The sequence below is a fragment of the Columba livia genome, chromosome 9 (genome assembly GCF_036013475.1).
Source record: "Columba livia isolate bColLiv1 breed racing homer chromosome 9, bColLiv1.pat.W.v2, whole genome shotgun sequence".
Lineage (NCBI taxonomy): Eukaryota > Metazoa > Chordata > Aves > Columbiformes > Columbidae > Columba > Columba livia.
In genome coordinates this window covers 13,595,979-13,619,565 of record NC_088610.1, presented here as the reverse complement: position 1 = coordinate 13,619,565, position 23,587 = coordinate 13,595,979, and the positions used below count along the sequence as shown (strand labels likewise).

The window sequence follows — 23,587 nt, the reverse complement described above, 5'->3', positions numbered from 1 at the left end:
AGACTTTATTAATATCCATAAAACACAATGGCTTATCAGTGTAAATCATATGAAACTCGGTCTGACTTGTGCAGTGTCCTCAAAGCTATGTTCACAAGATAAATAATGGAGGTAAAGAAACGTCTGAGACATAACAGATGCAATGACCCATTTAAACAGACAAGCTTTTCATGGGAAGATTGCAGCCCTACCTCTTTCCAGATTTGAAGAAAATAATTAGTCAGAAAAATGCCTATGAACTTATTACGGGAGAAATTCCTTAATCCCTGACTATGACTGAAGATGTTTGGAACAAACTGCAGATTACATGCTTTGAATTCCGAGTCTTTTTATAAAGAGTCAAAGTAAAAACAATTTTAATAATTCGACATGTATGAGACACCACAATACATGGACAAGCACTGTACCAAGTACTTATTTTTCTAGCTGTTACATCCATCTGTCTGAAGATGAGATTGTTTGCTGCGTTTTAATTTTCTTTCAAGGATGATTCCCACCTGCCCAATGATCAACTGTGGCATCACTGGCAGAGACTAGAAATCAGCACTTCAGGAAAGGCTCATACGGACAAAAACCTTCCTTAGAGTGAGGCTACAATGATCTCATTTCAACAGAGACAGAAATCCAGAAAAGTACTTCAGGAAGAGGTTATGCAATCATGCTGCTGAGCCAAGCCGGCAATCTGTGTCACCTACACTCCATATGGATATTAATGGTATTGAGCAAGATTTGCTGACGCCTAAGACGACACAGTTGCAGTTATTTCTAGAAGGAGCCTGTACTGTGGTGATGAGACATATCCTGATTTTTACAAGTTACAAAGTAACCCAAAGATAAAGGCATGTCATAACTCTAGAGATTATACAACATGAGGATAATGCAATGGAGGTCAGTATACAGCTGAGAAAACAATGGATGGAAGTCGGGGCGGAGGGGGGGATGGGACGACACCAAACCACAAACAAAAAGGCTTGTTTCAACTCAAAGAGCATTCAAACATGTACAAGGAGAAATGGGAGAAAGTGCTATTTGGACCGAAAAAGATGTACCCAGAGAAAGGAGAGAATTTAAGAATCATCAACATAGAAGTGGTATCTGAAATTGCACCTGTGGAGCCAGGAGGTACAACAGGGGTCTGTCCAGGGAACCTCAGCAAGCCCTAAAGGGAGCCGAGAGCTTCAGCCATCCCTTTTTCATATTCTGGATGTTGAACCAAAACCAAACACCACAGCAAAACAAAATCACCTCTGTCCACCGGGAGGCAAGAATTGATTATGTAAAAACAAAACAAAAATAACAACCAACACATAACTAAGATTTCTATATTAGTACACACACCTTTCTACAGCTTAATAAATTTACTGAAAGATGTATCTGATCTGTAACAGATGTAGAGTAATATTATTTGTTCTGTGGCCAATTAACAAGGTGTAGTAATTACAGTGGTTACCAAACTTCAAAATTAGCATCAAACATTTGCAATAAGGTTGCTCTGATTTTGTACCTGAACCAATTCTTATTATCAGCTTGCTGAGACAAGTTCAAATATAACATAATGCCGTATATTAACCTCAAGGTAAAGTTTTCCTGCACATACCTTACAAACAGCATGCGTACCTTGAAATTAAAAGTGCAGAGCAACAAGAATTGTTTGTATATACAAACTTCAGTTATATCTCTATTACCCACTTTAAACAACAATTAAACCCCTGAAGCATTTTAAGTGTCTTATGTCAGTTTTATTGCTATCCAACTAAACAGAACATTGGCTAAAACAAGCACAGACCCTACAAGAATAAACTGATACACTTAATAGAGAAAATTCAAGAATGACCTAAAATAATGGCAAGGACTCTACTTTCAGTAGCACTTAGGTTTTTACAAAAAAACAAGTTACAAAAGAATGTGCAGAACTCAATTCAAATACTCAGATATAGACTTTTCAACTTTAAATATCCATGCAAGGGAACAAAATTCACTGGTGAAGAATGTAGATACAAATTCACATTAACTTTTTAGACTTTTCAGAATTCTATTTGTAATAAAATTTTACACACATACAAATTTAAGTCTCATCAACAAGCATATGCAATATTTTAAGCCAAAGCCCAGCAGTACGCTACTCAAATTGGACACTGTGAAAAAATAAATCATTAACCCTTTCTGCTACGATGTTAGAAAGCGCAGCTTAGCCTTAAGAGACAGGACAGAAAGGATAGCCCTTAATCAAGTGTGATTTACATAGCCAATAAAAAGTAGATGTTTTACTGCTGAAACTACCTTGTAAGTAAACACCCCAGCACGACTATTCTATAATGATTCATTTTAGTATAAATATTGAACAAAAAAGACTATTACATTATTACTCATATGACACCTCAGCCAACCTACCAAGCTGTGCAGATTAAACCGCCTGGTCTTCCATACCCTGTTCATGAATCTCCGGCCCATCTTTTTGGCACGCCAGACCGATAAAAACATCCTGTGTTTAATGCAAGTTTCTTTAGGCTTTCTGCAGTCATAAAAATGAACCTGACTGCATCGAGAGCTCAGGGGAAATCTCAGATATAACCAGTTATTAAGAAGACTTGATGTTGATTACTGTATCTTAGGTTGTTCTAATGTTTGGATTAATCCACAGTCCATCTGTTACAGTTTTTCTTTCTTGTCTCTGTTGACAAGAATTTGTTGAACTGATCCATACTGAGCAAGGGGAAGATTTGGTCAAGTGCTTCTTACTACAAGACACAAACTGATGCCTTTGCACATATTTGTATATTCTTCAATTACAGGAAGTATAAAAACAGTAACCCGCCAAAAGGTGTTCTAATTACAGACTGTAGAGCACCTCCTCTCAGGAGTGACCACCAGAGTATGATGTTAGTCTGAAACTGAGTATTTCTGAGGGTACATTCAAGTTTCTCTTATAATTTCCACTATTCTAGGTACGCTCCTAACTCCAGGAGTATTATCATCCTGCTGACAATGTCATAAAGTTTTAGAAAGGTCTCCATTTAAAAACAGATAATATATTGCAACTTTCTCACCATCATAAATATCAAACAATCTTGCAAATTACATGTCATCTGATCTTAAATTTCTACATGGAAACAGCCTTCAGAGTAATCTCACCTACCTGATTAGACAGCACCATGATTCAGGAAATAATATAAACAAGAAAACGTACAGGGGCAAAAAGGAAATCACAACTACTTAGCTAACTTTGAACATGCCTTCACAGCTCCTCAAATCAAAGACTGTCAGTTTTTTCTGTGAGCAGAAAAACTCTCCTAATGAACAGAGAAGTCTCTTTTAACAGAAGCTCCACAAAACCTAAGAGACTTCTCGGCAAGCACTTGAGGGAACAGGCGAAACTGGAGGGAAGATGTACCAGGAGATAAAGGGAAGGGAGACTGTTAAGCTTAGCAGCACAAGGTTCAGGTTCACAGGGGGAGGTCCTACGGCACTAAAGGAAGCATGTGTGTGTATTGGCACGTTTGTACCAGCAGCTTACTCTGACAGAGATTAATGGGAAGGAGTTAAATAAAGGTGCTTGCTTATAGTGGAAGAAAAAGGGCAGAAGAGACAAGCAATGCATGCTGCAATACCTTTATTGGTATAGCCAGAAACTAAAAGACTATCAGCAGTTGAAAGATAGATCACTGTGTTTAGGGGCTATAAGACAGCTAGCACCTGCTAATTTATATTTCAGAATATAAATGCATATTTTTGAAATAACTATTCCCTAGTCATTTTCCTAATTTTAGTGACCCAGCCTTACTGACTGTAGTTTTATTGGTATCTCTTGTCTCAGCTCTTTCCCAAACTGCAGAGGCAAACTGGTTCATCTCCCATTGCAGAGTAGCTGCCAATTCCTCTGACCACTCTTATTCCTCTTCTCTAAACCATTTCTAGGTTGAAATGCCTTCATCATCAAGATAAGGAACAGTGCAGATTTCTAGAGTGATAAAATAATGCAGTTTTATTTCCATTTGCTTCCCCAGATATTCCTTGTATTCCATTTGCCTTTTTGACTGTAACTTGAGTACCACGATGATTATTCCATTAAGCTGTTATAGCCCTGAGCTCTCATTCCGCTGAGGTGATGCAATGAGAACACAAGTTCTTCTGAGATCCTTCTGGTACCCTCCATCCATCACAATTACCAAATTACCGGTCTTCTTTCTTACCCTTTAACTTTCCTTTCGTTGTTGGTTTGCTTGGGGTTTTTTAAACAACTAAGTCCCAAGACTTTTGTTTTATTTTTTTTAATAGTATGACAGCTTAAATTTCTCTGTAAGCGTTTTTAGAAATTCCATTGCACGCATCTAAGGAAACGTATCAACCAGATGATCTTTATGCACATGCTCTAAGAGATTTGTGTGGCAGAACTTCTCTTTACAATGCTTTCTCTGTTTCATTATCTGTAATTTCTCTACATACCCATTGATTCTGCTCTTTAGAAAAGTTTTGCCATTGCCATGCTACATCATAAATATAGTTAGAAATAAAATATTTTCCCTTTCATGTACAGGTTGTTTTAAATAAAGACTACTGAAATTTAAGATAGATTTTGTTCTTATTACATCATGACACATTATTTTAAACCCCTGTAACAATGTGCTACTCAGAGCTCTTTTTCCTTGAGATAAAACGCCAACTTCCACTTCACAGTTTAAAAACTTGTTTGGTATTATATCACACATATGACAGATCTCACTTGGTTGGAACTATTTGATAAAAATAAATGTTAAATTCAAAAATGTCATTCTGAAGGTTTGATAGAGAAGCTAAATTCAGTTTTACAACTGAAATAAATTTCGTAGCGTCGCCACCCAGTGGTCAATCTTGGTAGCCATGTATTGCTTCAATTATATCAAAACCAATTCATCACATTATATTTCATAATAACTCAAGGAACCTTGCACTATAATTGCAAGTTTCTATGAGGAATTTGGAAACCTCATACAGAAGAAATTTTGGTACTAGCTGCCTACTTACATGAAAATATTCTTGAAAATATTTGGGACAGAATATTTGTGAAGGATTTGAGGTTCGATGTTTTCACTATCTGTTCATGATTCTCCACCATTAAACATTAAAAACCCCCTGTTTTACAGAATTAAGAAGTTCTACTTCACACAGTATTAAATATGAAACAGAGGACATGATATCTCTTGAGTCAAGTTTACCTTCTTGATGCTCAATGCATATAAAGTATACATTTCTTGTTAAACTGACAAAGCTCTACACTAACAAGGCAAAACCTGTAAGGTCTGACTCATGTTTAAACTTTAAATCAAGTACAGCTACTATCAGTTATTTCATGCTAATTACAAACATGTGATATCTTACCCCAATCTGAATCTGGGGTAGCCCACCCCTCTGTCAAGAGGATAAACTGCCTTGAGTTACTGCAGTGCTTAACGTGGAACACTTGATAAATAAGTCACATGCTCATCCTCTAAAAATTTAGGATAGAAATTTGTCTTTCTGGTCATTGAAAGCTGATCTTTGATAACCATCCATGTGTCCAAGCAAGTTATAAAAGATGTTTTAAGTACTACAAAATTTGAAAGCCTCTCTCAAGAACAAAATGTAAACTAGTTAAAACCAGGCACGTCCCACCTTCACTGTCTTCTAGTTATGTCCTGTATTATTGCTCTAGACTGCAGAGGCCTTGCTATGAAAGAAGGTATTCCTCAAAACCTAATTCAATTGCCCTCTGCAGCATTTCTTAAAAAGCTACATATGATCATAAAAAACACTGTTTATATTTGGTCTTCAAACTAATAACTCTGTATTTGAAATGTCAAGTGTATCTAAATTTTTATACTTTTTTTAATTCTTATTAGTGTAATAAACATAATATCCTTTACTACATTTAGTTTCTTTAAGCATATATACTACTGAACAGTTAATCAAGATCTTGTGTATTAGCCAAAACCTGCTCCCTACACAGTGCATCAAGCCGACTTACCAAATAGATGACACAATGCACTCAGAGCTGTTGTTGCTAACTTGATCTTCAGCATGAGCTATGCTAAACATCCTGCAGATCATCAGGCCAAAAGCAGAGGACCAGCTATGCTTACAACACAACAGCCACCTTGGTTTTATTCTGACATACTGAAGTTGAATTTTTAAGCAGCATTTATTCCAAATAACTTTAGCAAACCATCTCCTGACCAGAAATAAATTTTTGGACCTCAAAGGCGTTTTACTGTAACAGGTCCCATAAAAATTCCCAGGGCCTACAAAACTATGGATGCAACCGTCACTCCAAATACCTTTAGGCCTCAGACTCTGATTATAAATTATTTATGCAAAGAAGTTAACTTTTTCTGGAGTAAGAAGCCAGCAGCCAACTTAGCATCAGAATTCAAAGTTCCACAAAATCCTGGCAAACAACTGAAACCTGGAGCACCCACCTCAGTTTTCAGTTAAACAAAGCTCAGAGAAATTTCAGTTTTACCATACATTGCTTTGAAGTTAATACAGTAGTCACGTGAAAATATCAGACATGTGGTAAAACCGGTAATATGAGTTCAATGATGATACTTCTCTCAGTATCTTACATTCTTTCCCGTCAAGCGGTGATTTCTCAGCAGTTACCAATTTGAGAAAGACAATAGTAACCCTCCTCAGAGACCTAAGATCCAAAGTATCTTGAAAGGCCTCACAATAACTTGTAATCATACACACTGTTTAACCCTGTTTCCAGAATAGTTTAAATGAAATGTGTTTTCCTTCATCCAGAACACAGCAGTCAAGTTGTATATTCAACACACCCCAATAAAACTAAAGAATTTCAGCTTAGATCCCATGTGAGCAGAGGAAGGCAGAGTACAATCATCCATACCTAATTCTGTAATACTATTCTGGGTTTTACATCAACGTCTTTACAGAAAGTTACCATATTTGGGTAATGCTCAACTTAAATGTGTCGTTACGAGTCCCATCTAACACTCCACATCCAAGCCTTGCCTGTTTGTGGAGACTGCCTGGTAGGATCTCTGGAAGGCAGACATCACTCACACTATAGAGAGGTAAGAAATCAAGTCACCTTCCAAGGAATGTTGTTATTGCCAATATAAAATCCTTACTTCAATATTTCTGTAGTTGACTGCTTGCAAAAATACTCTGAAATAAAGTCAAACACAGGAACTATTCTGAATAGTTTGGTTTCCATTAGATCCAAGCAGCCAGAAAGAAACCAAGGTAATTACAGTCATTTGAACAGTCTCACATACAGTGAGATAACACCTAGGCAGTTCCAAGAAACAGCTCTTCAGTCTCACCCACTCTAGAACTCCGTTTTTTATTTCTATGAGTTTCTGGATTGTGAAATGCATTATATTTGATCACTTATTACAGTCAGTTTTATAGTTTACTTCTTTGCCTTTTTGATCCCTTTATGCTTCCTGAAATGTAAGACTGACTGTGCTATGAATCAGGAAAAGCTTGTGAATAAACAGAGTTAACTGAAGTCCCCAGAGGCAGAGAATTTTTATTTCTAATGGTGGCACGCAAAATGAGATGTATTACTTTCTGAGTATCAATAAATGCAGGGAATTACACATGAAAGTACGTTAGTGTGTCTACCTTCATAAGCAAGATAAGATTCAGGTCCTAGCCATTCTCAAAATGAATAGTTAGTCCTATTAGCTTTCTTACAAGGCTCTTCAGAAGCTAACATAGTCCACTTCAAAAAGGTTGTTCATTAGGGCTTACAGAACTCAGCCCGCCTAGCTCCTGAAGACTATGGGAAAACAGAGAGTTGCTTACGGAATTTAAGAATAACTAACTATGTTCAATACCAACTCTGCAGAGTCTTTACAAGTAAATTATAAAGAGCCAATAGAGTCAAAAAGATTTTTCTTTATAACAAACAAAATTCTGGCAATGTAACAAAGTTTAAACCCACTTATTTCTTAAAATATAGTGCTGCTTGTTACAGTACATTACCACACACCACAATCCATGCTAAAAATGCCAAACTGTAGGCCTAGCACAATATGAACCCACACCTCATCATTCTAAAGCCAACTCATCAATATAAAATAATTTTTCCACTTTTTCCTCAAAACAAATCAAAGACTCAGGAGTGCTATAGAAAATAGTGTTTAGTATGGCACACTAAAATATTGTTCCACTCAAAAAATGATTAAGCTACATCTGTCTACTAACCGAGCAAATAAAACTGCCTGCTATGGTCCCAAATCCCCCAAAACCTCACTCTCAGTTTGTCCTCTTAATTTTTAAATCTATCTTGAAGTTACTGCAGCTGTCTTGAGAATAATCATGCTGTATGCTGAAAAATCTGGAGAGATATATATTTTACTTGGCTTATTACATTTTCCACATAGGTCCTCAATTAAAATAGTTACTAGAAGCGAACTCCAAACTGATGCTACAAGATCCTGGTAGAAAACCCAAAATGTAACTGACAGCAGTAACCACAGTGCCCATCACAACTACACCTGAGACATTTGCTAACTGAGCATTTTACTATCATGCATTTTTAGTCAGAATGCGTGGAACTAAGTCAATGCCTTAACATCTACAAAGTGAGTTTTACAAACGAGCACTTCCATTAAAAAAACAGAAGCAGGCACACCTCACGCATTTTTTTTTCGCCACAAAATTATATCCCTGAAGAATATATCAAAGGAGTTCACTCTTATAACTTTTAAAATGCCTACCTTTACTGGTGAAATATGAGAATGAGAAACAAATCCATGGACATTCTCAATTTGTGACAGGTTCTTCTCCGATACATGAACCAGCTCTGGACCCATCACCTCATTGGTAATGTGCGGAGAGCTGTGCTCCTGGGGAGGTGTATCTTCATCCTGGTAGCGGTATTTCTGAAGAAAAAAAATAGAGAAAAGATCAGACCACCACAGAAACGTGAAAAGATTATCCAGAAAACCTAGGTCAGACAGAAACAGCTATTTTCTGAACCTGCTGACTTCAAGGCAATAGAATCTAGAAATAGAATTTTTAATTACTATTTTCAGTTTAAAGACTGATCCTGTCTAAAAAGTCTCACCTTTTTAGTCTCACCTAGAACTACTACAAAGCTACTTAATTTTCTTTTGCCCATTTACATACAGTTACATGTCCCCAAACCTTTTTCCAAATTATTTTTCCCTTTACTATTTTTTTCTTACAAACGCTTTAACACTGTATTATTCACTAGCAGCAGAAACTCTTGGTAGCAACTGGATTTATCACCTTGTCCTGCCTTCAAAAACTATCAGCCTCAAAAGCTTTTTTCTATACTTCCAATTTAGCACATTTTTCAAAATAGTGTTTTGTCAGGCTAAGAATTTCAGTTTTTATGTTGGGTATCAACATAGCAATTCACTTCTGCTAACTTCATTAGGAAACAATAACACATGGTTTTGCTACTAGAAAGATTAAGATTCCCCACCAAGTAAATCTTCAAACAGAAACACAAGACATTATTCAGACTCAGTCTTATTAATTTCCATTCAATTTCAAAAACCAGAATCTAAACTTCAGCACTAGAGATACCTTCTAGTCAGACTGTGCTGTCTCCACACTTGCAGATCCTTACCAGAAGGGAATAATGAAATCTGGAGCATACATAATATTAATCTCTTCTCTGGACTGCAGTTAACTGCTCATCCAGCACCTCCAAACTCCAGAGCATGGGCTCACATTTACAAATGTACTTCAATGTAAGTGTCACGCCAGTTTCACCTTTGCTGTCTTGGTCCATTCTGAGGCACTTTAAGTAGTGCATGCACTTTATTGCTAGTTAAAACTACAGCTGAAGTCATGTAACTTTTCCAGCAGAATTTACCGTGTCCATAAAACGCACCACAACATTTTATAGCCACATTTACTTTCACACATTAGGTCTATACTCCAGAGTACATATGTAAATGTTACTAGTCTACAGGGAAAGCATGTCCAGAAAAACCGTCTAAACACATAATGGCTTTAAACTTGGAGGAAACTATTCCTATTATTAATAAAATATATTTAGATAAGGAACATTTCCATGAGGTTTTTATTACCAGAATTCTAAGATTTACGTACTACAATTTAAATCAAAGATCATCATCACCTTGGTAATTCATACCTACATCATAATCCAGTAGACCACTGCAAGTAACCCATTTGCCTATAAGCACAGGAACACTACACCAAGGCAGTACCTGATATACAGTGCACGATAACTAGCCCTGTTAACAATTACATGAAAGTACAGCTTAAGGCTACCAGAAAGATCCCTGCCCTGCACAGAAGGGTCCTGCAACATTACAAACTGATAGAGCCTACAGGATAAACTACGAAGAAACTGCTTGAAATGATCCATCACTTACCAGCTCCTGTAATGTTTAACCCATTCATTTCCAGCCCACCCACCCCATGTGCCCATCTTACAGGAAGACTTGATTTTTTGTCTATCCAGCAAAAAACAATCTCTAAGCATGGTCAAATAGGACAGCTAAATTCACAGCAATGGAAATCTCTTACTCTTCCCTATCCCCCAAACCCTGGGGAAGGCACCATAACCCCTTCCTTTGTTTGGTTCTGGCAGAATTTTGCCAACTTTTTTCTGCTCCTTTTGCCGGGTTAGACTTGAACCCGATTCAGTTAGAGACTCCAAGAACACCAGGGACAGTGCAGAAGGAGAGAAGAAATCAGGGTGGGATCTCTCTCCTTTGGAAGTGAGAGAGATCAGTTTACTCTGTCTTATGTAGAGTCATCATAAAGCAATATTGCAGAGTTTTACCAGTAAAGCAGCGGTTAAACAGGGCAGCTGAACTCATGTAACTGATTTGTGCTGGAAAAGGAAGGATTTATTTGTTCTTCTCTTCCCTGACGCTTGTTCTGCCAACACTTAAGACTCCTTGACAGACAAGGTAAGTTCCCTCACTAACTTGGACAGAACAACTTGCGGCTTTTCATTCCCACTGCCCATCGCACTTTGCCCAGGCAGAGCTGCCCTGCAGCATCAACCCCTCCAAGCCCCACAGCACCAGTCCCACACCGGCAGACACCGAGCTGCACAGTTTCTTTTAGCCAGTAATGGACAAGATGTCAAGAGATCTTTGAAGTTATAACCCTGATTTATTTTTGTCCTTAAAAAAAAATATATATAAATATATATATAGAGTATAAAAAAAAATCTTTATCCCCCCTACTCAATTCAGCTCTTCACTGTTGAAACCATACAAGATCAAGTTCTACTACATGAGAGAAATCATCATTTTGGAATATTAGAAATTACAACGTAGAAGGAATACAAATATATTTTCTCTATAAATACACCAAAGATAAGCAGAGAAGGACAAGTCAGAAGAAACAGATCCAATGAGGAAAGCAAGAGTATTAAGACTTCTGTTATTACAACAGCCAAGCTCAAAACACTTCCACACTTGCTCCTTAACCGGATACAGGAGAGCTGGTGAATACTGATAGTTGTGAAAAAATGCAATGTTTACTCAAAAAGCCCTATTTTTTTCAGATCTTCAGCAGAGGTTTCTTGAGGTGACCGAACCAATTTAATAGCTCACTACTAGCAGATGAAAGTTCTTTTTCTTTCCTTTCCCTGCAGCAGTGAGACGCTACACTGCTCAGCCTCAGACTCTTGCCATTCATCTATTTTCTGACATTGACTTGTTTTTAACTTATCAAAACAAAACCATGAAAGGAGTTGACATTAACTCTCTAGAGCAGCCATGTTAAACATCAGAAACAGGGAAGAACTATCTTTTAAAGAACAGTGTTGGCCAAAAATACCAACGAACATTATCAGAGCATAAATAAGATCACATTGGAAATCACAGAAAATAAACATTAGAGCTGCAAGAAGCACAGAAAACGTCTTGCAACATCAGAGAAAGTAGGAATTCTGCTGGTTTAAAGGCGGCTGCTCTGCTGGTGGAGTATTCAACTAGACCTGTGATCCCAGATGTCCCTGCCAGATCTCAAGCTTAGCTTTGGCTATGAAACATAGGAAAATGGGATCTGAAAGTGGATTAAGGTCCCAGTTCATTTCATACCAAGAAAAAAAAAAAAAAAACCACACACAAAAAATATTCACAGGCCAATCAAAATCATCTTCCTTTACAGAACAGTCAATACTTTTAGTCAAAGCACAGAATTACCTTGACTTTTTTCCTAGAGCCAGATACATTTATTAGAAACAGGTATTTGGACACACCCAAGTGTAAACACACTCTAGCTTTCATTATCATATGTTTACAATATACAATATATCATTGCTTAATATAACATAGTACAAACGAAGTTTTAATAGATCAGAATGTCATTCTAATTCAGATTAAAGATTAAAAATTAAAAATTATGGTAAAAGTATTCTCTCTTATGAGGCAGACAAGGGCTATAAGCTTCACAAAAAAAAAATCTTAAGTGTTGAGTGGGTTTTGATTACATATTCAAGATTGACTTCACTATTACTTGCAAAATATTTGCCAACTTGAAACTGCTAAAAAAAGCCCCACCACACAAACCAGAATTCCTATTTAAAATAGACTAACTGAAATACCTGTAGGATAACGCTTCAAAGTATAAACAGAAGGACACAAAGTGCATGAAAACATAATATGCATAATGCTATCACACTATCCTTGCCCTTTGCAGAAATTACTTTCGAGCAAAGTGCCTCAAGTAAAGCAAACTACTGTATCTTATAACAGCCAATTCTCCACAGAAGTGGAGGTGGTTTGTACTACTTTGCTATGGAGCATCACTTCTGAAATGCCATGTGAGTGACCCGGCATGGTCAGTCACCACACAAACCTGCCCATTCCCGTCCTCTCCCCGAACTGCCATCCCTTCTTTAAGAATTCACTCAACTGTTTCAGTCATGCCCAATTCATCCTGCTGCTACATAGGAAGTGAAATTCCATGCAAAGACTCCATTTGAAAGCAGCAGGACCCATTCAATCCCTCTTGCTCAAGCTGTACAACCACCTCTCCCTGCGCCTTGCTGCTTGTACATATCTGACTTCAGATGGTGAGCAAGCTCAGCAAGCTAATCCGGCAGAAAGTTTGTTCCCTCTGCCAGCAATCTTTAATTGTCTTTAATTCACTAAAGCGGCTCAAGACAATACGAGGCATGAAACAGTGCTGGCACCATAGTGAGAAAAGCAGGTAGAGCAGGACCAGCCCATCTCATCCTGGCTGGCAGAAGAGCACTTCTCTGCTTACAAGCAAGAGAAACCAATCCTGCACCAAATCCAGGCACCAAGGAGACCCCAGTTTAGAAGTGACAGCCAAGCAATGGGCAAGACAGATGAAAGGAAAGAAAAAAAGGCAGGTGTGGAAGAGCAGCTCTGAATTTGCAGACAGATTACCAAGCCATTTAACTATTTTGAAGAAGCTTTATGAACCGCTGTATAATTTAAAATAATGAAGTCCAAAGCAACCAAGTGTTAAACATTTAAGACGTACTTCTAACAGAGATACTGCCCCAAAGGGTTCAGTTACAGGTATACAGGCATGTCAAAATTTAAATTAAAATATTTCTCTTGTGTTGTAACTTAGTTAACTGGATTTCTTCAGGGTAGATTATACCTTCAATAAGCTTTGAACTGTCACTGAAGACTGTGGACTAAATTATTTACTGGTGTAAACTAACAAAAAAAAAAAATCTATTTACTTTAATTAACCACTGCTAGTTTCTATGCGGCAAGAAAATGGTCCAAATTCACCCCAGTGAGACCATTCACTCTGTTAACTGCTCAGGCCCACAGCCTCCCTGCTTCAGTCCCCAGGCCGAGAAGAGTTACACAAAAATAAGGATGAACAAAGTATCAACAACAATGTGCAGGACAAACAAGGATTTTGTGGACGTTTTACAGTGCCATTTTTCAAACTACAGATGACCTGTGCATAGAAAAAGCCCAGAAAAGCTTTGGGAAACTCATTCTAAAAAAGGTTCACTTTAGTATGCCTGAACTCTTACCTATATTTTAAAAAGAAAATATTTCAAGCAGATTCATACATAATCTACCCCTAGAGATAATTAAGTTGTGGGTTTACATATATATATATATATTTTTTTTAATATCCCCTAATGAGAAATCTTATTGAAACAGAAATAAAAGGCAATTATTAACGAACACTTAAACAACCCCATGCACTAAACTGGTGACCGTATTCACAACAGCATGCAACACTGTTATTCCAGAGATTCAAGACATGCAGAATGTTATGATCATGGACAGAAAATGAATTACACAAGAATGTCCTTAACTACCAGATAATTTAATGACAAAAACACAAGGTAGTAGTAACTACAGCTCTCTTCAAAATGGGTTGTGTATCAAAATCCAATTCCTATTGAATGTACACATAAATTCACTGTCTTATATGAAAAATTTGAAAGCACAGTAATGTATTGTCTCTACACACAAAGAAAATAAAGTCATTGCTAGAACGGGTTTATTGTAAGAGGGAAACAGTGCTTAGAACCAATTTTAAAGTCTGAAAGTTGATCTTACATGCACTTCCATTCTCCTCCAGATTTTAACCTTCCCCATGCACACAGCAGTACGACTCCCAAGTTCCTGCACGCTTCTAACAACAAAGACCACAAACAAAGCCCAGGAAAGCATGCAACCCAACTTATACAGTCTGCCCCCAGCTAAGTTTTCATTTTCACTGTACAAGTCCAACCCATGTTTTGAAAGAGGTTAAAAATAAGTGTGAACTTCAATAAGTTCATCTAATCATTTGAATTCAATAAATATACTGAATCTCACAGGTCCAGACCCTCTCTGATGCAGTACAAACAGGCTGCACAATAAAACCAAGTGGCTTTAGGCCATCTGCACCCCAAGTTTAAATACTTGTCCTTTTTCAGTCACTGCTCCACTATAGAAGTTAAACTAAATCTTACAGGACCCTTCAAAAGATCATTACAGCAACTGAAGTTGTTCGAAAGCACTGCTTGACATAACACCCCCATTCCCGCATGAAAGGACTGGGATGCAGTATGCCAAAAGCAGATGAGTAGAAAAATCTAAATACCCACCACCTCTACTCACATCTCCCCAAAAACCAGCCTTCATAAGTCTGATGCCCAGATACCATTCAGCAGACAATAAGCTCCAACAACTCTAACAACAAAAGCAGCAACACAAACAAATTTTGCATAACCTTGCTGAAACAAAACTAATGGATAGTATACAAAGATATTAGCACATTTGTACACATCTTCCCTGTGGTCCAGTAGAACTGCTACACCAGAAACTACTGCTTAGGAAAATAGTGCCTTCCTTAGGGAAGAAAAGGGCACAGAACTCCCAGGGTATGCTCTGCCATTGCAGAACTGAAGCCACACTGACAGATTTCTCATTTGTAAGAACCAGGCAGACTATGAAAGCCAAATAACGTGTCTTTGCAGGTGAACAGCAACTCACACCAAAAAGTTAAAAGCCTGTGGCTAACAAAAAAACCCTTTAGTAATGTAAAAGAAAAGGACGTGTGCTTGTGTATTTTCTGAACTTCTTTAGCTGATCATAGATTAATACATTCAGTATTATTTTCAGTTCAGGGCTCAACTCTAATAATTAGAGCTACAACATAAGGCATTTCACCCCACGTGGACAGTTGCAGTTTGACATTGTATCTTGAATAAAACTGCACAGAACATGTTTATTTAGGTCACAGTGTTCCATCAAATGTCAAAATGCACAGCTAGTGTTAAAGTATTTATATAATGCTTCATATAAAGGATATCCAGAAATGACACAATTCAAGTGACATATATACATTCACAAAAACACAAGAAACATTTGCAGTGAAGAAGCTGACCTGTTCCAAAATGCCAAGGAAAAGAGATCAAAGAAGGAGCAGTCAGACTGCAAATGTTCTTTTTACATGTGGTCAAAAAAAAAAACAACCAAATACAATAAAGGAACACGGAAAGCACTGTATTTCATAGGATTACTGGTGTGAGACGAATTGTTTACATCTGGGGGGTCAAACTCGTGTTCACCGGTGGCCACATCAGCCTCGTGGTTGCCTTCAAAGGGCCGTATGTAATTATAGGTCCTAAAATTAGATACAGCCCTTTGAAGGCAACCACGAGGCTGATGTGGCCACCGGTGAACACGAGTTTGACAGCCCTGGTTTACATAAAGGATTGAACAGGTTATCCTCTATTACTATCTCATTTCTTTAAATATTGACCCTTCCAGCGTTCAGAGGCTCGGGGGGCGCTGCCAGCAGAGGCAAGGCCTGGGGCACTGCAAGCCTGCAGCTCCTCAGGGGACACGGCTGTGCGGAGCCACCTCCACGGATCGGGTCACGCCCGGGGGTGCCTTGAATTAGAGCAGGGTAAGAAGTCATTAATGCATTCAGACAGATAAAAAGAGCCACTGACGTGCAAGTACAAAATAAAATTAAAAAAAAAAAAAATGCTGCTATCGCTCAGATGCAGCACAAAATGCCTACAGTGGATGCTGGATATTTGCTGGGTATTTTTAGTTTGGTCTTAAAGTGAACAGCATCTCTCCTCTGCAGTTCAATGGGTAAAATTAAAATCAAGATAGTATTAATCTTACAGCAACTAATTTCCTAACTGCATCAATAAATACATACATATTTTCAAATGGAAAATACTTTGGACACGGGAAAGATAAGTAGATTCAAAACAAGGCAAATTCTTTCCTCCTGGAAATAAAGCATTCAAGTTTCATAATAAATCGATCACACTATCAAAAGATCCATAAAAATTTAGACTCCTCCCTCCCAACCTAGGTGACATTTACTCAAGATCAACATTTTGTGGTATATATTTATCTAAAAATGCATCACACATATGCCTATATGTATGTATACATACACGCATAGCTGTTCCTAATTTATAAAATATAGTTTGTTTTTTTTTTTTTTTTAATAATGAACACTGACCTGGAAACACTAAATATGCAAAATAAGTTTGAAAGATTTCTGCATCTGTCTCAAAAGTAACTTCACACACACATCCCTTTAATTTTAAAGGAGCTTTCCAGTACTTGTCATTCTCATCATATCCTTCACACTGTGCATTAATTTCACCGAAAAAAGCATTTTGACACAAGACTAAATGTATTCTGTTTACTGTTCTGAGGATTAGCAAATTATGTGTGTTTTATTACTCTGAAACCTAAACAGTTGCTGTAGCCCTAAAATGACGAAATGCCTGAGGGCACTGTTAAACCCAAACCTGCCACTAACAATTGCTTCCATCACCAGGATGTCAGGAGGCACTTCCAGCTCTGCATCTCAGTGCAAGCCTCCTGTGTATTTAATTCTCTACAGCTGAAGAAAATGAAAGCCAAATGCAATAAACTGATTACATGATGATTAATGCTGATTAATGGAGAATGACGACATTTTACATGCGGCATTCAGCAAATTCAAAATGTTCTTCAAAGGGATCTTAAAACAGTAAGCATGATAATTCACTTCTTCTGTCACAGTCACCAAGAGCTCTGATAGTTAAGTAAGGCATGGAACAAAACACACAGTATTTAACCAGAAATTTAAGGTACAGTTACATGAGACATAAAGGCAATCATTCATCAAATGCAGCTCACATTTCCAGCAAAGTCCTTTTATAGACCCACCTTACATCCAAACATTAAAGATATTGTGTTGTTGGTACATGCTACTTTACAGTGGCATAGCATCGGAGAAAAACAATCCAAGTTTTTTATGCTAGGAGACATTTTTTCAGACCCTGTGCACTTCAATCGATCCGTGACTGAGATTCCAGAAAAATGCCTCTGTAAGCGCTGCTTGCTGCCTGTCTTTGACATTTAATCTAGGTCCATAGTGTTCAAAAATAAGCCTTTATATAAATAGCTTGAATCCTTCAGGAAAAAATTCGCTTCACGTTAGAAAACAGATCTTTAAAAAAAAAAAAAAAAAAAAAAAGGCGATCCAAGGAGAAATCCCGTGTCCATTTTTAAAATTCTCGAGTCAGCTGTACGTTTAATTACGTGAACGTCAGCTTGAAGTGAGAAGTGCCTGGGATGCTCCCAGCCCGGGCTCGGGGCCGGGCGGGCGGCCCCACCTGCTGCAGTGTCGGGGTTGCCGGGGCCGCCACCGCCTCCCGCCGCACGGAGCGGCCCAGGGGAGGGGCAGAGTCCGCCGGGGGTCGGGGCAGAGCCCGCCGGACCCCGGCTCCCGGGACACCGGCCCCCCTCCGCCCGCAAGGCGCCTTCGCACTGCGCCAGGGAACGGGTAAAACCCGCCTCGAAATCAGCTGCGCGTAATTATGAAACCGGGGAAGTTGTAAGCTGAAGAGCGGGGAATTTGCTGATCTGCAGTTTAGGCTGGCTTCTTCAAGGAAATGTCAGCGTGACACAAAATGAATGGCTATGGGATATTTAATCCTCGTTTTCAAACGTTAAAAAGTCAAGGTTATTTGACACGATAAAAATGTTCTATAACTGCTGAATAAAACAGCTAATGGTCTACCAAAAGCAATAAACAGCTACAGAAATACATTAATAGTCTCCAGCTTCAACACACAATGAAACCAGAAGCTGCTATTTTTTCCCCAGTTGTCCCTAGGAAATCATGAATAGTGTGGACTCTGCATCAATTTGGTTATGAGCTCTCAGTAAAGTATTTAATTTCAAGCAACTGTACATGTGAACATTTAAAAAAACATTTTGAAGAAAAAAATGCTTTTTTCCTTAGACCTGACATAAATAGTCACGGCCTCTGTAAGATTTGTTGTTCTTTGCTGGGTGCTAACAAGTGTAAGGCAAAATTATTTTTAAAATTATTTGTCTGGGAGTTTTTTGTTGGTTTTTGCAGGGTTTGGAGTCAGGGGGATGGGCTTTTTTGTTTGGGGCAGGTGTGTATGTTTGTTTTAATCAATCCCTATAAGGATTCAAACTGTATTTCCTTTTTTATAAGGTACAGGGATCCCTGCAGGATTTTAATGTATTTATATATTTTAACAAATTGCATCACAGAACTTGATCAAAAACTTGTCCTCTGTGATTTCTCTGCTCTTGTACTGTAAACTAACAAACCTTTGCAAAAAGCTTCAATGAATTAATGTTAGCGATCGCTTCTATTTTTAATCATACTGAACATTATTGTAAAAAAGCATTTAAGACTTCCTGAGAAGTCTCATTAGATTTACCCTCTTTAGGGGAGGACATGAATGTTCACCTAAGCTTACACAGGTAGCAGCTTTCTGTCATCTCCCTTTTACTTCATTTGGTTTACCTGACAAACACCCCTTGAGGTAGAAAGTTTAATGTAGTGTAAAACTGGCAGCCGCGCTTACAGCTCAGAAACTAGTAACTTCATGAATTACACTGAGATCATCATCTTTATATCAGTGTGCAGATTAACAAAACCAAAACTAAAGCAAGATGTCTGGAGAAAAATGTCTAACTCAGCCCACAGTAAACCTCAAAAGAAACTTCATCTGCATGAGGACTTCTTGCTTGGTAGAATATCCAAGGACTACAGATGACAGCATTTCAATACTAATAAGCATAGGTTTTTTGCCACCAGGTGCCATGACCTACAATTTTCCAGCAAATAGCCTTAAACATCATTTCTCACAGTAAAGCTTCTGCTTGCAACCATGACAATAAGGGCAAGACCAAAGAAAAACCTCTAACACATCGTTTAATCCTTATGGAAAAGGAAACAAAGACTATTAATGAAAGAAAGTAAATAATACATCTTTTTTTGTTTAGCTAAGTTAGTTTTTTTTCTTGCAAGAATATTCAAATCCAAGGGTGGCCTGAAATATAATAGAATGATGGAAGAACCTTAGGGGAAAAAAAAAACAATGCACAACTCTGTTTTCCTCCAGCTGCCTGGGGGTCACAATGCACAGTATCTTGTCTCAAGAAATAGGGCAGAGCACAACTACACATGTACTCAAACACCACATGTGAAAAGGACAAAACGCACAAGGGGAAGAACAGCCAGAAAGTAAAGTCTCTAGCCAAAAGAATATTCCTGTCCTACAAAACGACCTTTTCTGTGCACCACACATCAACAATCCATCTTACTTCCATACCTCTAAAACACACAGTAATAATAATATAGTCTCTCACTAAAATAATACACAGTCAAATGCATGGCAATTTCACGACAACAAATAAAGTCAGAGCCAAAATCAGTTTCTGAATGTTGCAGAAATAGCTTTTTGCATCGCAGAAAATGAGCGCTCTAATACGCCATGGGCATAGAAGAATCAATAAGAGGAAGATATAGTCTACACATCTACAAAGGATTCCATCAGTAAGATACAATAAAGAAGAGAAAGCTTAAGTCACTTCAGGCAATTACATCTACATTGTTGATGACCACTACATAAAACATGCGAATCCTGCAGTCATATATTTGCAGCTGTAAACAAATGAATTGGTTACACTTCAAAACTGTCTTGATCTTCATACAAAGATGGAACTTTTTACACATCTTGCTGCACACAAGCTTAAAAATACAGTTTTTAAGCTTGTAAAACTAAAATATATTCCTATATTTTGCTGACTAAATCCAGAAATTTAACTGTAATGAAGGTTTCACTTGTTCAAACAATTATTTGGACTCAAAGGCTTTTAAAATACACAGTTGGGAACATAAAGCTTTCTGTAATATGAATGCATAGTGTGTTATCATATAGAGAAACCTTTGGAACAAAGAATATTTGGAAATCTACTTCTGAGCTCTAAAGAGACATTTCCCCACTTAGTTAACCATTGCTCTGATTCAAATTGAAGGTTGGAATAACATTTCAAAACAACAAAAAAACCATAACTAAGCCCTTGATAAAAAAATAGCCATAACTCCTTATCTGTCAATACGCCCTCCCCACGTATCAGTCTGTATTTTCTGTTATCACATACAGGCTTGAGCTCCTACAGTCAGAACCCACCGTTTCCATACTGATTATACAAAGCAACAGCTTTTAAACTGGGAGACTGCAAGATAGATACAGTGCCAGGATTCCATATAGACAGCAGAGAACCCATCAGCATTCACTGCATACAGAAGAACAGACACCTAAGTTTTCTCCTTGCACAGGATGCTTCCACCTGACATTACACAAATGTTAAAATGATAGTTTTAAATAGAACCATCTAAATCAATGAATTCAGAACTTTTAAAAACTCGTGTTTACTCAAAGACCTTACCAGTAAACGTGATGGGTTTCATCCTCATGAAAACACTACATAAAATGACTTGCCTTTCTTTCAAGTTTTGTGTCAATGTTCACTTGGCAATAACCCATCTTTATGTATGGTTCCCATGTGCACAATAAAAATATCAACATTATTAAGATCTTTCTTATTTTAGAAGAATAACAAGATTAAAGCCCCTATTTCCAAGTGTCTCTGAGCTATATGAACATCAGATTGAGAGAAACAAGATTTATGCAGCACCATAAAAAACCCAGATTACAACACTTGCAGACACTTGAAGACAGTTCAGCACTTGCCAACTGTTCAGTCTCCCAAACCGAAGGGGAAAAAGCCTATACTAACCTTTGTATGTCTTCAGGCAGATGTCCCTTAAGTATCACTGCAGGCACCTGACAAGACAGTGGGACTCCAGTTTAGGTCCCTCTTCCCCAGAAGCCTGATTTAACAGGCTTTTGGCATACTTAATATCATCCAATTTAAAAAACTTAATTTTTTTTTAAATGCTTTTCAGCGTCAGAATTATTTACATCAATAAACTTAATTTAACCTCTGTTCTGCAGATTCTTAGTCTGTGTGGTCTTGAAAGAATACACAGAATTCCAAAATTAATCTCTGTAACAAAGCTTGGATACTGGTTTAAGATTACCTCATACTAACAGAGAGCTCTAATGTAATAGCTGTAATAATTCCTTACTCAGGAGTAGTAATTTTGTAAGCATTTTCTATAAGGTAAATGAAATCTGAACACTAGTTTCATAACAGCCGATGTCTGATGCAAACTGCATCCATCAGCACCCACTAAGCTCTCCTGGCTTTGCAGTTCTTGCTCCCTGAAATATCAGATGACTATTCAAGCCAATTCTGAGAGAGCAGCCAAAGAAGGTACTGCTTGTTCCTGCTTGCTCCTGAATTGCCAGAAAAATTATTTGCACAGTACTTTTGGGCAAACAGATTTATCTACTTAAAACACAATAAGCCAAATATTCCTCTTCCACAGGGTATCCTTAACAGGTATCCATAACTTAAAAGCACCTTTTTGTGAGCTTGGCAGGTAATTGTGTCTGCAGGAGTTAAACCAGCAACCACTGCTGCACCTCCAGTTGAGAACGCTGACACGCACCTGGCCCTACTCTCATATACAAAATTTGCGGTGCCCACTCAGTCTGACCCATAAGTGCTCAAATTAGTCATCATCAAACTCTCAACATTTCAGAGAATCCTTTCTATTGTTTGACACCAATAACAGAGAAATATTTTCTGGGACAATTAGCATATTGTAAACACAGCTGTCTGTGTCTTAAGTTTCCAAGATCTTGAAGAATGCCACAGCTCCATCAGCTTCAGAAGGAAGGTGAGAAGTTACTTTGGGAAGAGGAATTTCATTAATCGTTGCATTTTTCAAAACTTGTCCCACCATGGCATTTAAGAGCAGAACAGGTCCTATTAATAGAAACTTTTCAGTGGGTGTTTGTGATTTTTCTCCCAGTTTATTCCAAGTCTTAAATTGTTAAGTATAAGACAGATCTGGGACATCCCTCCTATGAAGTCCTTCATAAGCCTTGGTAAGTCAAGCCAAAAAACAGACAAGAACTCTTCCAACTGAGTGACCATCATTATGAGCATTTTTGTGAGCTTCCTTTTGGAGTTCTCTTCAGTCCAAAACAGAGGAGGGAAAGAGAATGCCATATCAGAGAAAGAACCCAGAGATGTCTGTGTTCCAGTGTCCTCTATACACAAAAATAATTGGAAAAGCAAACACACACACACCCCCCACCCCATACAAGTCATACAAGCCAAATCATTAACCACTTCTCACCAGACAAATGATGGCCAACCTGAGCAACAGCTACTTTGGAAAGACTTCCCTTCAGTTTTATTGCTGAGCCTGATGTTAAAAAATACTGAGTATCTTCTCAGTCAGTTTGGGTCAGATACTCTAGCTGTGTCCCCTCACACCCTCTTTCATACCCCAGTCTACTTGCTAGGACAGCAGAGTGAGAAGCAGAGAAGGCCTTGACACTGTGCTCAGCAATAGCTAAAACATTGGCATGTTAATCAACAGTTTGTCACAACATAAAGCACAACACCATATGGGCTGCTGTGAAGAAAATTAACTCCACCCCAGTCAAACCCAGTACCAGCCTGACCTGAAAAGTCCTTTAAAATTAAGAACTGCGAGATCCTAGCATTCAAAAACATTGCTGAAATCACTCTTAGTAAGTCTAAGAGGCTCTCACAGCCAGTGGAGATGAAGTGCTTGGACAATACTCATAACTGTGTCTCTTGCTGCAGTGAGAAAGTTGTTCCCAGAGACAAACATAAATCAGTCCTCCAGTCCCACTGCTTTAAAAACTGTGAAAACCGATCACGTCTCAATGATAAAATGGTTTATTGAGAGC

At 38.0% G+C, this 23,587-nt stretch overlaps 1 protein-coding gene across 19 annotated transcripts in view; it reads right to left on the bottom strand.

Annotated features, from left to right (window-relative positions):
• DLG1 (discs large MAGUK scaffold protein 1) overlaps window positions 1-23,587 on the bottom strand; it is a 150,835-nt gene that overhangs the window by 87,340 nt on the left and 39,908 nt on the right. For 17 of the 19 annotated variants that reach the window (XM_065073917.1, XM_065073900.1, XM_065073899.1 and 14 more), the window contains one exon: window positions 8,706-8,870. In XM_065073917.1, coding sequence (XP_064929989.1) covers window positions 8,706-8,870 — 165 coding nt within the window. Of the gene's footprint in view, window positions 1-8,705; window positions 8,871-17,627; window positions 17,920-23,587 lie in introns of those variants that run through there. The other 2 variants (XM_021300112.2, XM_021300106.2) reach the window with 2 other exon arrangements.